The 18,192-nt window shown below is 37.4% G+C and overlaps 1 protein-coding gene across 1 annotated transcript; it reads right to left on the minus strand.

Moving 5' to 3' along the window:
• Nucleotides 1–1,374: 1,374 nt before the first annotated feature.
• On the minus strand, nt 1,375–18,189 carry ZNF146 (zinc finger protein 146). The gene is made up of 3 exons (XM_016220965.2): nt 18,091–18,189; nt 14,336–14,562; nt 1,375–4,466 (listed from the first exon to the last, which is right to left on the minus strand). Exon 3 carries the CDS (start codon nt 3,688–3,690, stop codon nt 2,812–2,814), a length of 879 nt encoding a protein of 292 aa, XP_016076451.1. The 5' UTR covers nt 3,691–4,466; nt 14,336–14,562; nt 18,091–18,189; the 3' UTR covers nt 1,375–2,811.
• Nucleotides 18,190–18,192: the final 3 nt, after the last annotated feature.

Consider the following 18,192-nt stretch of genomic DNA (forward strand, 5'->3'; position numbering starts at 1 on the left):
AGCCAACACAACCAGTTTTGCTGAGCAGGGGAAGGGGGCCCTAGGTCATTGCCCATAAATACATATTAAGGTATTCCCTGGTTTTGTCTTCAGTGACACGATTTATTCTGTTGACTTCAAAGCTGCACAAAGAGCAGAGTTCAGAGCTAAGTAAAGCATAAGAGATTAAGGAGAAGGTAGTTTAGGAAAATGCATCTTTTGACTAAAATCTATTATGTTTTTCCTGTGGGTGATAAATGCAGCTAATTTTTAAATGGGGTACAAATATCTGGTGCAATTTCTTAGTAGGTTATTTTATAATATCTTTTTAAAAGGGGGTGGGGGACTCCACATTACAAAGGACTAAGTTTCATTTAGATAACTAAGTATATAATTCATGGTCATTCCTTCATAAAGGCTAACAACAAAAAATACAAGTGCTGTGGCATTTAACAGTCTTTTTTAAAGCAGTTTTTGAAATCAGCCTCAAAGGCTGTATTGCTGTTTACCGTTAAGAAAACCTTTAATAACATTATTTACACTTAAATATAGACCAAAGAGAAACCACCTTAAGGAAGGATTGGTTTACACAATAGAATTCTGCTCAGGGTCTGGACTGCTTTTTTCATATCCATCCCATCCTCTACACCTTTGTAAAAGAAACAAACAGTAACTTACTTGATGGGGGAAATTCCCTTCACAAGGCATATGTGTATCAAATCGGCACACATGTAGTACACTTTAAATTATTTTGCAATTTTGTCAGTTACATCTCAATAAAGCTGGGGAGGAAACCAAAAGAGGGTTTGTCAAAGTACTGGGAGGAATGCAAGTCTGCAGGTAATAATTAAGATCCAGGTGTTAGCAGTTAACTCAAACTGTGGAAGTTGTGGGCAGTTAAATGGTTTTCTTTTTAAAAATAAAACAATCAAAAACTTTTGTTTTTAATGGATATAAACTGTTCCCACAGAAATCTGCAGGTCAGTAAACTTGACATTCCAAAAAGTTTATCTAAATAGACAGGTTAGCCAGGCCTGGCATGGCTCAGTGATTGAGCATCGACCCATGAACCAGGGGATCACAGTTCAATTCCCAATTAGGGAACATGTCCAGGTTGCAGGCTCAATCCCCAGCAGGGGGCGTGCGGAAGGCAGCTGATCAGTGAGTGACTTTTTATCATTGGTGTCTCTCTCTTTCTCCCTTCCTCTCTCTGAAATCAATAAAAACATATTTTTTATTAAAAATAATAAAACAAATTATATTGTTTGTGCATGTATCCTTATTTAACTAAAAGTTCTCATAATTTTCTAAGCTTAAATGATATGTTGCAAAATGTTAGAAACATGTAGACCAACCATACAGTATACACTAACATGTATAAATAAATGAAACTGATTTGGATTTTGCTATCATTTTTAATTTTAATAAAATAGATAATTTCATACTACATAGAGAACAAGTCCATCCACTCATCATTGATAAAATTTTAGAAATATTTTCTATAAAAAGTTTAGCATTTGATTGGGAATAAATCCATTGAAACATGATTTCTATAGGTACAGTGTTCCCATCCTCACCCCATCCTTATTAATTTTGAGAAAATTTAAAAATACAGAAAAATACAAAAAAATAAGACAAGATATCCATATACCACAGTCCAGAACTATCCAGTATTTTGATATATATATTTACTTGCAGTCTCTTTTGTTTTTAAGAGAAATTGATGTTTATATATAAAATAATGAAGTCCCCTTTAACCAACCCTCCACCCCTCCCACACTCATCCCCTTCCCCTTTCAACTCTTCTCAGGCAACCACTATCAAGAGTTTGGTCTGTATCCTTCAAATCCACTTCAAAAACATATTAAAAACATACATACGTACATACATATATGTATCTGTTACCAATATATAGTACTGAATTCTGTGAGGGAAGTTTCTATTCAAATTTACAAAAATGTCATGGTATTAGATGTATCATTCTGTAACTTCATTTTTGCCCTCAACATTTTTGATACCTTTCTCTGTAATACATGTAGATCTCATTTGTTACATTTTACAGGTACATAGTATCCCACCACAAGTACTTTCTACTTTATTCCTGATGGGCATTTAAATTGTTTCCAATTTATAGCTACTACAAATCATGCCACAGCAAATAGCCTGGTACAAATTTCCTGAGCATACAAACTCAGAGTAGAAAAGTTAGGTATTTTTCATTTATTATAAGGAATGTTTCCCTACTCCCAAGGTCATAACCATTTTAGTATACAGCTTTTTCATATTCCTGTTTTTAATCCCCATGGATCTTACCTTTGTGCATAGTTCATGGTCTTTATTTCCTTCCTTGGAGAAAAAATTATCTCCAAATCACTTTTTAAACAGTCCCATTATCTTCTCACCTCCTGATGCCATGTCTATCCTATTCTAAATTCTAATAAATGCATAGGTATTCCAGAATCTCTTCTGTTCTGCTAAAACAATAGCATGAAAGTATTTTCCTTTCCAATATTTACAACTTATTTTTACTACTACACTGGTGAAGATTTCTAGATCTAGGCAGACAGTAATGAAAACAAGCATGTTTCCCATTCCCAATTTTAGTGGAAACGCATCTAAAGTTTCAGCATTACTTTTGCTGTAGGTTTTTTTGATGGGCACAGGACTTTTGTTTTTCTTTTCAGTATGAATTCTCTGGTGTCCCATAAGTTTTTAGCTTTTGTTTCCTTCATTTGTGACAGTTTCCTTCAGAATGATTACTTCCGATGTGCTTGCTATGAGGTGTAAATCCCTGATGAATGCTTTTCCATTTTCAAGGTATTTACAGCATTTTTAATGAGTATGAATTTTCTGGTGTCTAATGTGGTGTGACTTCTGGCTGAAAGCTTTCCCACATTCACTACATTGATAAGGCTTCTTACCTGTGTGAATTCTCAAATGCAGAGCAAGGGTTGAGAATTGAGAGAAAGCTTTCCCACACTCATTACATCCATAGGGCTTCTCACCTGTATGGCTTCTCGCATGCACAGTAAGAGACGAACTTTGAGAGAAGGCTTTTCCACATACATTGCATTCATAAGGCTTATCACCTGAATGAATTCTCACATGTACAATAAGTGATGTTCGTTGAGAGAAGGCTTTTCCACATTCATTACATTCGTAAGGTTTCTCTCCAGTGTGAATGTTTTGATGTTTTATGAGATACTTCTTCTGACCAAAAGCTGTTCCACATTCACTGCATTTAAAAGGTTTCTCTCCAATGTGAATTTTCTCATGTTCAGTAAGGTTAGATTTGCCACTGAAGGTTTTTCCACACTCCTTACATACAAAGGGTTTCTCTCCTGTGTGAGTTCTCTGGTGTCTGATGAGGTTTGACTTCTGAATGAAAGCTTTCCCACAATCCTTACACTCAAAAGGTTTCTCTCCAGTGTGGATTTTCTGATGGGTAAGAAGGTTTTCCTTCTGGCTGAAGGATTTCCCACATTCGTTACATTCAAAAAGCTTCTCTCCAGTATGGGTGTTCTGATGTTTAATGACATACTGCTTTTGGCTGAAGGCTTTTCCACATTCATTACATTCAAAAGGTTTCTCTCTATTATGAAAATGCTCATGCTCAGTGAGATTTGACTTGTGGCTGAAGACTTTCCCACATACCTTACAAGCAAAGGGGTTTTCCCCACTGCAAATTTTCTGCTGACTGAGGTGTGACATCTGAATGGAAGCTTTCCCACATTCACAAGTTTTCTTTCCAGTATGAATTTCTTGATGAATGAGGACTTACTTTTGGCTGAAGGTATTTCTGCATTTCTTACATTGGTAGGGCTTCTCTGTGTATGACCTTTCAAATGTAAAGTAAGGGATGTTTGAGAGAAAACTTTACCATACTGCGATCAAAGCTTTCTCTCCAAGTATACTCAGTGAACTTTTGTTACATTCATTGGTTTCTCTTCAGTATAAATTTTTTTCTGTTCGATGAGATGTCACCTAGCTAAAGGCTTTTCAATATTTCTTAGAATCACAGGGTTTCTCTCCAACCTGACTTCTGTATTTCATAAGGTATGGCACATGAGTGAGTGGAAATTTTCCCACATTCAGTAACTTCATAGGGTATGAATCCAATATGAATGTTGTGGTATCTGATGGGGTTCAAACTTTTTTAACTGAAGGTATTTCCACACTGATTTACACTTAAAGAGGGTTATTACCAGAAAAAGCAAGCTGTGGCAGGATTTCCAAATCAATAAAATTGATGATTCATTCCTACACAATGGCCCCCATGATTAAGTCTAAATTGTGTTTCAAATTCTTTCTAGGTTAAGTTAAAAAGAATGTTGCCTTAAAAGATAAAAGTTCTGAAATCAGAGGAAGTATTTTTCCAATTTTCTTATATTCACTGCTTTTTTCTTCAGTCTGTACTGCAGATGGATGCAACTTGCCTCCCAAGTCTTGTTGCCTCTCTATCTGCTCATCACCTTCTTAGGCTTCTTCTAAAATGGAGTACAAAGAATCATCATTTAAAGGAATTAATGTATAAAAGGCTTAAAACTGTGGCTGGCACATGGCAAGCACTCAATAAATGTTAGCATCATGTTATTGTCATTATTTATGACTTTACCATTACTAGCAATAAAACTTTAGATTGTGCTTTTCAGGATTAACTCTGTTAGCCCATTTCACAATGTTAAAATAGCCTAATAACCAATGTCTCCAACTAAATTTTGAGAAGAAACCCTTGGAAAGGATATCTGGGTAGAAAATTAACATATATCAGTATACAAAACTTAGATTACTCTTGAAAAATAACCTTTCTCATTTCATAATTCAGCAATGAATGTAAACAATGAGGCATCAATAAATAGGATAAAAAGATGACCACATAAAGTTGAGAAAGTCTACCTGTGATACCTAAGAAAGGGAAAGGAATAACCAACAATTGCTTCCTCCCTAAACTCCATTAAATGACAAAAGGGAAAACAGCCTAAACTCACAAGAAAATGGGATATATTATGATAGAAGACATCAACATACACAGATATTAACAAAATTTTTTATAACATAAAGCAAATGGAAGATTTTCAACACAAAGCTGAGAAGTTCAGATAACGTAAAGGTACTGCAGACAAGGATGCCAAGTTCAAGCAAGCCAATCTGTGCCACAAATCAGAAAAAACACTCAGAAAATGGAGGGAAATCAAGTACCTCAGAACAAGGAATAAAGGATGGTGGATGAAAAAATATATTGTATACGGTGCAGCTGGACCTCTACTCTCCCAGTGAGGAGGACAAAGGACCACTCCTTTATATGAAATGGAAATTATACTTTGCAGATATTTAATCAGAGAAGCTCCAGATTCAGGGGACACCCAGCAAATGAAATGTCATGGAAGAGGTGCTATACTGAAACCAATGACTAAATCTGTATATAATATGGTGAGACCTTCAGCACCATTCTGCAGCTGATGAAAAATAAACAAAAAAATGTTGGCAACCAGGTATACATACACCTAAGGGCAGAATATGAAAGGATCTTTCTCTGGACAAACTGAAAGGGTCATAAAAAAACCTTAGTACAATGCCCCTCCAAGATAATACTTGTTGCTTGTATTCATTTATTTTGCCATAACAAAAGATCTGGCTACATCTAAGTTCTTGAGAATAAAAACAATATAATCCTTCTGTAAGGAGGAAACCCTGGGTCAAGGCATTTTTCTTTTCATCCATTGAAGCCTACCAGAGGATTAGAAGCACCCAGGCACAAAACAGCTTACCTGTTAGTGAATAATTTTTAAATACGACTGTGTAGCCAATATTCCACATACATTTGAGGAACCCCACAAACATGAAAGATCAACATCAAGAGAAAAAGAAAACTCTAAGGAAATAAAAGGCAAAGGAAACAACAGAACCCTAAAACCAATCACAGTTATGACTATATTTCATCAGTGAAACAAACAGAATTTTTTAAGTGACAAACAGAAAGAAGAAGTCCCCTTAGAAATTAGACTGGAGGGAGAGGGGGAAGGTGAGGTAGGCTGTATTACTATTCATCAATAACAGGGTCTCCTTAATGCAGAAGGATTACACTGTTTCTCACCTAGGGCACTCAGGTATGGTGAGGTACCTTGTTTGGCCAATGAAATTCAAGCACAAGATCATTACTTGGTACAAGCTTTAAGAAGACAAATTCAGAGGATAAACCAAGGTAATACATAGAACAGCTGAGTAAATTTCTATGATGATGATGATGAAAAACTATTAAGATAAGAGCTATCAGGTCAGAATACAGCCAACCCAGCCCTGGCCCAGTAGCTTAGTTGGTTGGAGCGTTGTACCGATGGGCCATGGTTGCAGGTTCGATCCTCAGTCAGGGCACATACAGGAATCAACCAATGAGTGCACAGGTGGAACAGATTGATGTCTCTCTCAAATCAATAAATTTAAAAAACAAAAACAAAACCCTCACATTAAATAAAAGACAAAAGAATACAGCTAGCCCAGACTGAAGTAGGACAAAAATTCTAGTAGTAGTATCTTGAAGGGGGAAAAATGGGGAGATTTCCCAATGCATTTGACAATGAAGAAACTAGTACTGAGAGGATTTTTAACTATTCTGAAGTTCAAGAGAGTCTGTGCTAAATATAGAAAACCAAGCAAACAAAAAGTGAGGCAAAAATAAATTCCATGGTCCTGGCTGGTGTGGCTCAGAGGTTAGAGCATCCGTCTGCACACCAAAGAGTCACAGGTTCGATTGCTGGTTAAGGGCACATATCTGGGTTGCAGGTTTGATCCTCAGCCCCAAAAAGGGCATGTATGGGAAGCAGCCGATCAATGTCTCTCTCTCGCATTCATGTTTCTCTCTCTCTCCCCCCCATTCCTCCCTCCACTCTTTTTAAAAATCAGTGGATGGGGGTGGGGTGGGGTGGATGTGGGGTGGAGGGGATCAGTTGGGATAAAGAGGAGACATCTGTAATATTCTCAACAATAAAGACAAAGAAAAGCCAATGGAAAAAATATCCTCTGCTGAGGATTAACTAATAAATTCCATGAAAAGCAAATTATACAAATATGTACATATATACTATATACATGATATATATACACACATAACATGTATAAATAACTGTATACATATACACATATATACGTATGTGTTGTATACCTAGGCAAATCTTTCAAGTTGTAAGCTAAACTAGCCACTTTTTCACGGGCACCATTAACTTGCTTTAAATAAATTGATGACTGCCTTAAAGACTGATTATTCAGATCTGGGTATAGATTGTTAGGGACTATCTTCAGAAAGAACAAAGTAAGACAATCCTTTAAAGGAAAAAACTGACAGTATATGTTGCCAATGATAAAACTTGAGTTTTCAAAAAAAAATTAGAATTTTTGAAAATTGGTATCCTTCACAAGATTGATAGCTTCCAAATTCTTAAAAGACTTTCCTAATGATATTGGTGGTGATGTTAACAAAACATATTTTGATGTTATATAAGGTATGTCAATATTTAAAAGATCTGCATAACTCAACTGACCACTGCATGATGTTACAAAATCATGCGTGGGTGAGAAATCCAAAGTTTAAGATAGACCAAAAGTTTAAGATATGGATTTCCTGTAAAAGAATGAAAAAATTTGTTAAAATTTCAAATTCCACATTGAGGCTAATCTTGAAAAAAAAAAAAAGGCTACTTGTGTTGGAGGAATACCAAAAAATATCCACAATTACACAAAAAGGTTCTTTTAAAATACTTCTCCTTTTTCTAACTACATCTGTATGAAGCCACAATTTTTTTAAATACTTTAACCGAAACAACAGGTTACAACAGCAAAAATAAGATTCCAGCTGTCTTCTATTAAGTCAGTCAGTCAGATATTTACAAATGTGCAAAACAATTTGTCACTCTTCTCACTACCTTTTTTGATTTTGGAAAACTTATTTTTATTAAGAAATGTTAATAGGCGCTGGCCTGGTAGCTCAGTTGATTAAAGCGTTGTGCCAATATGCCAAGGTTACGGGTTTGATCACTAGTCAGGGTACATACAAGAATCAACCAATGGCCCGGCCGGGAGTGGCTCAGCGGTTGAGCATCGACCTGGAATCCAGGCGATCGGGGTTCGATTCCTGGTCAGGGCACATGCCCCGGTTGGGGGCTTGATCAATGACTCTCTCATCATTGATGTTTCTATCTCTCTCTCTCCCTCTCCTTTCTTCTCTCTGAAGTCAATAAAGATATATTTTTTTAAAAAAAGAATCAACCAATGAATGCATAAATTAGTGAAACAATAAATCAATGTTTCTCTCTCTCTAAAATCAACTAATAAACAAAATTTAAAAATAAGAAATATAATACAAGTTTGCATGTAATGGATTATTTGTGTTATTTTTAAATAAGTTAATAAATGTTTTTAAGATTCTTGATTTTACTTTTAAATAAGGTAAATTATCACTGAAGTCCATATAAACCAGAGGTCTTTGGGGTCCTCAAGTTTTAAGAATATAAAGATTAGCTATGGCTAGGTGGCTCAGTTAGTGGGACTATTGTCCCGTGCACCAAAAGGTTGTGGGTTCAATTCCCAGTCAGGGTACATACCTAGGTTGCGGTTCAATCCCTGGTCCTGGAGCATACAGGAGGCAACCAATCGATGTTTCTCTCACATGGATGTTTCTCCCTCCCTCCCTTTCTAAAAAGATCAATAAGAACATATCCTCGCATGAGGATTAAAAAAAAAGAAAAAAAAAAAGAATGTAAAGATTACTGCTAATGGGTACTGGGTTTCCTTTAGTGGTAATAAAAATGTTCTGAAATTTGATGATGGTGATGGCTACACAACTTTGTGAATTGAATATACTACAAACCACTGAATTGTACATCCTAAAAGGATAGACTATGTGATGTGAATTATATCTCAATAAAGCTGTTATTTTTTTAAAAATGTAAAGAGACCAAAAAGTTTGAGAACAACTGCTCAAAACAGTTCTCATTATTCATTCAACAAATACTTTTTTCTCTCCTTAATATGTGCCTGGCACAGTTCTAAGCTCTAGGGATAAACAGAATTGAACAAAACTGACAAAATTCTCTGCCCTCGTTAAGTTTACATTCTAGTGGATAAATAATAAACAAATAAATGATTTGTTTATAAATAAATAACTATGAAAAACAAATAGGGAAGGAGTAGAGTTTCAATTTTAGATACAGTAGCCTATAAGGCAAGATTCAAAACATGAAGGAAGATAAGGATTCTTATAGCTAAGAACATTCTAAGCAGAAATTAAACAAGTTCACAGACCCTGAGGAAGAGCCTGCCAAGCATATTAAGTATGTAATAAAAGAGTAACATTCATGCACACCATGTTCCTGATGTGCTTCTGACCTCTCCTATTCTTTCAATCTATAAGACCTCCTGGAAGCAGCTCCTAAAAAGACTTCACTCTTATCTGTTATTTATAAACATCTTTCCCTGAACTTTTACTTTTCATTTATCTTTATTGTTGAAAGTATTACGGATGTCCCCCTCTCCCACCCCCATTGACCCTCTCCACCCTCCCAGGCCTTCATCACACTATTGTCTGTGTCCATGGGTTATGCATTTATGCATATTCTCTGAACTTTAATCCTCACTCAAGGATGTTTTTTTCACTGCCCCCTTTTTTTTTTTTAAGAGAGAGTGGGAGGGAGGACGAGAGAAGGTGGGAGAAAAAGAGAGACAGAGAGACAGACATCAATTGGTTGCCTCCTGCATGCACCCCGACCAGGGCCAGGGATTGAACCTGCAACACAGGTACATGCCCTTGACCAGGAATCAAACCAGTGACCCTTTGGTGCATGGGCAGACATTAACCACTGAGCCATACCAGCCAGGGCTCCCTGAACTTTTAATCACAATCAGATTCACTTTTCCTAAAATATGTCATATAAAATATTTTTATACCCCAATTTCTATCTAATTAAGTCTGAGATACTGGATTGCATTAATGGTTCTCTTTTCTTTGAATGGCTGACAGTAAGTATTTTTTAAGTATCAGGAGCAATATTAAGCAGGGACAAAAGGAGGGGACAACAGTTCAGACATTAAAGATGAAAAAGACAACCAAATTCAAAGTTTAAACCTTGACTGGATTCTGGCACTTTAAAAAGTGCTATAGAAGGTATTTGGGATATAGCTTGAAAAATGTAAAATGAATATTACGTAATGTTAGGGTATTATGGTTAATCGTTTAAGATGTGATAATGATATTTTGGTTATATAAGAGAATGCTACTATTTTTATAAAATGCATACTTAATTTTTTAGGAGTGAAGTGTCACATTTCAGCACACAATACACATGCACAGGGATCTGACACATAAAACAAATGTGCTAAAATATTAATTACTGAATCTATGTGGTGGGCATGTAAAAGATCACTATTCTTTTTTTTCTAAGAGAAATGCCTTTTTTTTTTAAATATATCTTTATTGATTTCAGAGAGAAGAAAGGAGAGTGAGAGAGAGACAGACAGAAACATCAATGATAAGAGAGTCATTGATCGAGCCACAACCCGGGCATGTGCCCTGACTGGGAATCGAACCCCGATCGCCTAGGTCGACACTCAACCGCTGAGCCACGCCCAGCTGGGCAACTATTCTTTCAATGTCTGAAAATTCCTAAGACAAAAAAACTGAGGCTCTGGCCAGTGTGGCTCAGTTGGTTGGGAGTGTCATCCCATACACTCAAAAGGTCGCTAGTTTGATTCCCAGGGAGGGCACATAACAGGTTGCGGGTGCAATCTCTGGTCGGGGCATGTAGGAGAGGCAACCTACCAATGTTTCTCTCTCTTCCTCCCTCTCCCTTCTCTCTCTCTCAAATCAATAAATCATAAAAAAAAAACTTCTACAGTTTTAAAAAATTGAGGAAGATTATTTAACAAGTAGCTTATATGTAATCAAAACTGAGGACAGTAAGAATAAAATGTGGGCCTTCCTTTCAATTGGTTTATAATTCCAGACATCAAATTATAAAAATATGATAGTATTTACTAAGAACATCTAAATTTCTGTGGAAACTGCTAAGTAGCATGGACGATCAGAAGAGACATTAATAAAAGAGGAAGTAACAGGCTTAAATGATATAGGAGTACAGCATTTCACAATCAAAGGCCAAGATTCAAATATATTCATATGGTTAATACATCACTTCTTGATTAGACTAGTTTATCTTTTTAAAGGCTTGACCAATCATATCACAGGACCATGAGGAAAAGAAATAACCCAGACATAAGAAACTGGTTTGAAGTGATCTCTGGACCTGAAAATAATGAGCTGAAATCTGTTTTGAGTAGGATATTAACGATTTCACTGTCTGACACAATAAGAATGAAGTCAGTTAGACAGCTGTTTATCCTATAAACAGGTAATATTATGACAGGCAAGACAAAAAAGTTGGAGGTGCCAAAATAAAAATTGGTATTATAAAAAGAATTACTTCTAACTTCAGAATGGATGAGTCCTTTCTGGGAATTAATTTATACAGGGAAAAAGGAAAGACAGAATGCAGTATTCTAGGAGCCAACTCCAGCAAGAGGAGAGAGAGAAGAAAAAGATGGAACAACAGAAAGATAAAGCAACATCTAAGGTCATCAAAGCACCAATCAAGCAGAAGTAGGAGAGAATTCCTAGAGGAGTGGCTCAAACATCACATAAATACTTTCTTATATAATGGTAAAATAAAGACATCTCTGCCCACTTTTCATGACTGTGAAGGAAAAAGAGAAACAGAAAAAAAAAGAAAAAGAAAAACTGCACTGTTTGTAAGAGTAGGAATTAGTTATAATCCTGATGTTTTCTGAGAAAGGTTGTGAGTGGGCAGCTGCCATTCCTATTTTTAGGAAGAGCTCTCATGCACAATGCTCTCCAAAAACATAAGGCACAGCCTCAAGGGCCATATAAACCTCCTTGTTTATAACTGTAACAGAGTTCAGGAATGTTGGCTGGAGAGATGGTGGGCCCACTGCATCCCTGAGTAGTGGGAAAAGTAGGACTAAGCAGAGAAATGCAAAGACACCATCATTTTATAAAGCAGCTTGTAAGTATAGCATAACAGAAAAGGTCACAACTTTCTATCTCCCTAAATTCCTGACTTGTTTATCCAACTGCCTACCTGAATATGAACTTATATGATCAGCAGATATATAACAATTCACAAGTCCAAAAGAAAACTCTTGATCTCCAAAATTACTGAAGTCTTCCTATTTCAGTAAATGATAACTCCTCTTTTAGTTAAAACCTTGGAGTTGTCAGTCAATCCTGTCAGCCATTCCTTTAAGAATCTGCCCAGCTGGGGATGGCTCATCAGTTGAGCATCGACCTAGGATCCAGGAGATGGAGGTTCGATTTCCAATCAGGGCACATGCCTGGGTTGTGGGCTCCATCCCCAGTCGGAGGCGTGCAGGAGGCAGCTGATCAATGATGACTCTCTCATCATTGATGTTTCTATCTCTCTCTGTCCCTCTCTCTGAAACCCATAAAGATATATATATTTTTTAAAAAGAATCTAATTACCTGTCGCCAGCTCAACTACGACCTTCTTACCTAGATTACTGCAACAGCCTCCAATTACTCTCCTAGCCTTGCCCCCCACACACACCTTATTTTCCATACAACAGCTGAAATGTAATTCTGACCTTATTTATTACTCTTCTGCTCAAAACCCTTTGACGTCTCCCAAATCACTCAGAACAAAGGCCAAAGTCTGATTTCGCCTGTTACCTAACCAAATCTTAATCTTTTGTGTTCACTCTGCTCCAGCACACTGCCCTGATCACTATTCAACACTGAGCGCAGCCTCAGGGCTTTTAACATTACTTTTTGTACCTTCTGGCTGAATGCTCTTCCACCAAATACTGCACGTCCCACTTTCACACTCTTTAGATCTTTTTAAAAATGTCTTGTTGAAAATATAAATATACCACATTGGTAGAAATGTAAATTGGTTTGCTTCTTTTGAGAACAATGTGCCTATTTCTATTAAATCTATAAATATAACTTTGGCCCAGCATTTCCACTTATAGTAAATTACTATGTAGTTGTATCTGCATACCTTTGCAAAGCAATATAAACAAGTATATGCACTTGTGTCTTCAATAGCATAAGCATGGAAACAATCTAAATAGCCATTAATAGGAGATGTGTTGTTGATAGAGAATCTACCCCCCCCAAAAAAACAAAACTATATACACAATATATACTACCATTTAAATAAAAAGAAAAACTAAGGGCTCTTATATACTCATATTTACAGCATGGATACATAATATATGCTAGCTTATTCATAGACTACCTCATGAAGGACATATGTAAAACTCTTAAAAGTGACTGCAACTTTGCCCTGCCAGTGTGGCTCAGCTGGAGCGTCATCCTGTACGCCAAAGGGTTCGATTCCCAGTTAGGGTACATACTCAGGTTGCAGGTTCAATCTCTAGCTGGGGCTGGTGCAGGAGGCAACCAATCTCTCTCCCTCTCCCTCCCTCCCTCCCTCCCTCCCTCCCTCCCTCCCCCTCTCCCTCCCTCCCCCTCTCCCTCTCCTTCTCTCTCTCCCCCCCTTCCTCTCTCTAAAATCAATTTTTAAAATGTTTTAAAAAGATAAAGATAAAAAGTAAAAGTGACTGCATCTTTGAAACAGGATAGGACCGAAGCTCAGAGGTTAGAGGAGACTTCTTCATTTTTTACCTTAATGTTCAAAATTCTGTTACTAACTCATGTATTAAATTAAAAAATACAGACCCATACATTCATACACACACACACACAGCAGAAAGTCAGAACTGATTTCTAAGGCAACAACTTCTGAAAGAGGTACATGAGGGCAAAAAGGAGGGATGCAGTTTATTGATGTATAACGGGGAGGTGAAAAAGACAACATGAAGTATGATTACTGTTGTAAAATAAAATTCTGAAGCACTTAACCACTGAAAGAATAAGAGAAAGTGGTCAGTAATAAAAAACCTAAGTGTCAGACAATATGCAAAGACTCAAAACCTATAAAAAAGACCATGCATGAGGAAAGGAGTCTGCACACATCAGGGGATACGAGACTGAGGGAGCAACGAGAGAGCAATTACAGAGGCAGTATAAATGAAGTGCAAGTGTGGACATTCAGATTAAGGATAACAGGGGAACATGGTCCTCTAGAATCTAAAGGAGGAGAGTAGTGAAACAGAAAAAATGGTAACTGGAAATGTCATTCAAGTATCTAAAAAATTCATACCAAGTGATGGTATGAAGACTAGGGCCTATAAGAAAACATCCTTAAGAGCATTTCAGGTGTCAGTGCTTACTGAACAACTGTAACCTGTCTGGCTGTCATTCACTCACCTGGACAAATTTCCTTTCCACTTTTCTCCACCATCCAATCTGTCTTTTTGCTCCAACGGAGAATCACGTACAGCTTGGTTAACTTATAACCTGCTATTGGGGAAATGACACACCACTAGAATGTTAATGCTGGGGCCAAAATACCATCCTAGAACTCAGGCTGAGGCTTCAGGGCCTTCTGAAGGAGAAGGAGGGTGCAATTTCCAGGGATGCACAAGAAAGGGTACCTGTGGAAAAAAACAAAGTAATGACCTTTTTGCCTTAAAGATTAAAGTACAATTATATGAGCAAAAGGACTAAGACTATTTGAATCCTGAATTTCAAAGCCATACTCATTAAACCACCTAAGCCTCCACACATACTGAAATGGGCAAAGAAGAAAACTTACTTTTAAAATTCTACTTACACAGGAAAGATGTTCACACCTTACCTGACTAGTTTTAACTGTTCTCTAGCACCACTCTCCTTCATTGGTTCTTGAGAGGGTTTTAACTGAGGCCCTTATTCCTGGATGAATTCAATCCTATCTACGACTGTAACAACATATGCCTAACAGAACAAAGCCACACAGATACAATGCATAGGAAGTTGTTCTGAAAATATTTAGGAATAAAAAAAACTCCCAGTAAGTTTTCCTGGAATCCTAATATTTACTTTGTTTACATGATATTCTGAGTGAAACTATATATTCCAAATGTCCTGTAAATATGTACATCCATTAATTCAAAAAACACTTTTAAGGTCATTATAAGAGCAACTGACAAAAACCTGAATATGAACTGGATTAAATGATAGTAATGTATCAATGTTAAATTTTCTGAGTTTGACTACTGTACTATGGTTATAAAAAGAATGTCCTTGTTCTCAAAAAAATTCATGCTGAAGTATTTAGAGGTAAAGGGAGCATGTATGCAACTTAGTCTTAAATGCTTCAGAGGAGAGAAAAAAATACACAAATACATACTGAGAGATAAAAGGAAAAATAAAGGGGAAAAACATGTAAATGGTGAATTAGGATAAAGGGTATATGGGACTTCTCTGTACTATTCTAACTTTTCTATAATGTTGAAATAATACTTAAAAAGCAAAATTCTGAAAAAACTTAACTTACTATTTACATACATACTATCTACAATACGTTTGTTGGAAAAGCTTAGTCACCAATTTGTACTGGGGTGTGACAGAGATGGACAGCTTAGAACCTTAAACAGTAATGTACACAGAGTTGGCTGAAGACAACCTTCAAGAGGAAGGAGATCAAGTTTGGAAATTCAGAGTGTCAGGTTTCTGGGTAACATACAAGCAGATATATCCATTAGGCAATTGTATATGTAGATGAGGAGCTCAGAATAGGTCTAGAATCAAAATGGGAATTTGTCAGGTGTCAGAATATCATTGCTGCTAAAGACACAGATGGAATGTTACTGTGACTATACTTACAGAGAATATACACACTGCCCAGGCTGGGTGGCTCAGTTGGTTCGAGTATTGTCCCATACATCAAAAGGCTGTGGGATTTTGAACACGCCTCAGAGATCAAACATGCCACATGGCTTCCACTGAGGGCAAGATCCTGAGGCCTAGCTGTCGGCTGTTGATCCCCTAGTTTTCAAACGTTTCAGAACTCAAATGGTCTTCCGGAACGGATTACATTTGAAAACTGAGATACCACTGCACTATTATTATTTTCTCTATATTACTAGATGAGAAACTGAGGCACAAGGTTTAAGTACCTGAGGTCACCTAGGTACAAAGTGGCAGAAGAAGGAGTTAACTGAGGCAGCATGGCTCCATGGCCTACTTCCTCTTTAAAAAAACAAAAACTAACTTTTGAATATATATTTATTTTTCCCGTTTCTTACTCTAAATGAAGCATACCATACATTCTGCATCTTGCTTTCTTCACTTTATTTTTGGAGTTATTTCAAATGTCAGCATACAGAAAAGCTTCCTGTTCATTCTTTTCTACAGCTGCATATTATTCTGTTGTATAGATGTACCATTATTTTATCCAACCAGTCTCCACATGATAAGCAAGAATTGTTTCTAATCTTTTCCTATGCCAAACATTAATGCAAAGAACAACCTCGTACCTGTATTATTTAATGCAAACGCAGATACATTTGTAGGATTAATTTCCAGATATGAAATCGCTGGCTCAAAAAAAATACATTTGCAATTATTATAGATATTGCCGAATTGTCCTTCCTAGGCCAGCTTCATGCTAATACTATTTAACTTCCAAAGATTTGTATTTTCAAATGTTACCAGTGGGCTTCCAGGTCCCCACACAATTGCTTTTCTTTTTCAGTTTTACTGGCTATTTTAGATTGTCCATTTTTCCAGATGAAGTGCAGAATCAGCTTATCTAGTTGGGAGGGGCAACAACTATAGATACTTTAATTTACTTAAGTTTTTTTACATCTTCCTATTGAGAAGCATGGTCTACGTGTTCACATTTTATGCTATACCCCTTAGTATTTTTAAATTCTTTTCTAACAGTTCTGCCTATTTCTCAAGTTTATTCAGGAATACTTCATTACTCTTGTAAATAGTGGTTTTCTTCTATTATATCTTCTAAGTGCTGTTGTTTGTCTATTTTAATTTGGTACCCAGTAACTTTAACTCTCTTATTAAAAATTACGTTAAGGAAACTGCTGGTGGATTCCTTGCAAAAAGCATCTTTGAAAACAGAAATAATTTTCATTACTTCACAAAATTTATACAACCTGAGAACACCTCCATTCATTTAGGAGTTAGGACACCTAGAATCTAGTCCAGACTCACGGATAAAGATTCCAACAACTAAGTTTCCTTCAAAGAAGGAAGTAACTGTCTAACCCAGGACTCCAAACCCGACTCCCTAAATCCTGGGCTTTCTCCGCTGCACGCCACTGCTTCTCAAAGTGCAAGGCTGATATTTTATGTAGGACTTAATAGCAGCCCTATTCTTATTTTATTTTTCCTAATCTTCACCGGAGGACATTTTTTCCATTGCTTTTCAGAGAGAGTGGAAGGGAGAGAGACAGAAACACCCATGTGTGAGAGACATATCCATTGTTGCCTCCCGCACGTGTCCCCACTGGGTCCGGAGACTGAGCCTGCAACCGAGGTACGTGCCCTTAGCCAGAATGGAATCCGGGACCCTTCAGTCCGCCGGCCGATTTTCTAACCACTGAGCCAAACTGGCCAGGGCGCAACCCTATTTAAATACCCCAAAAGTCAGGGGAATCTGAGGTCGTCCGAAACAGACGCTCTCAAACAAAAAGTTCCTTTGAAACATTCTCGGTTGCTTAAAAAAAAAAAGGAATCGTAATGATTTGCATTCTACCCCAGTTAAGAAATGCGTTTTTATATAAAAATCCATTTTTCAATTATTTCCCACTTAGCTCCTGCCCTCTTCAAAACGTCGAGTAAAATTGATGCTCCAGGAAGACGGGACCGTTATTATCAGCACTTTCGACAAGGGAAGTGCTGCTCAAATGTTATTACCTCGATTGTGGTCGCCCACAGCTCCCTCTCTAACGCATCCACACAGAATCCTGCAGCCAGTTGCTCACTCAGTAACCTCAAACATCCGGTCGAACGGAGGGTCGCGCACGTTCGAACCCTCCTCACAGGCCTCCAACCCCACCCCACAGGTAGGCCAGAAGCTCTTAAGCCCACTCCCCCACCCCCCCGTCGCGCCCCAATAGATCCAGAATCCTCCCCTTCAACCTCCCGAACCCGACCGGCCCAAGATGCCCAGATCCCACCTCCTATTTTCACGCCACGTGGACCCAGAGGCCGACTGACCAGCGGACAAAGACCAAAATGTCCACTCGGTGCCCCGCGCCTGCGCATTGGGAAGGCTACTG

Source organism: Miniopterus natalensis, chromosome 18 (genome assembly GCF_054644295.1).
Source record: "Miniopterus natalensis isolate mMinNat1 chromosome 18, mMinNat1.hap1, whole genome shotgun sequence".
Lineage (NCBI taxonomy): Eukaryota > Metazoa > Chordata > Mammalia > Chiroptera > Miniopteridae > Miniopterus > Miniopterus natalensis.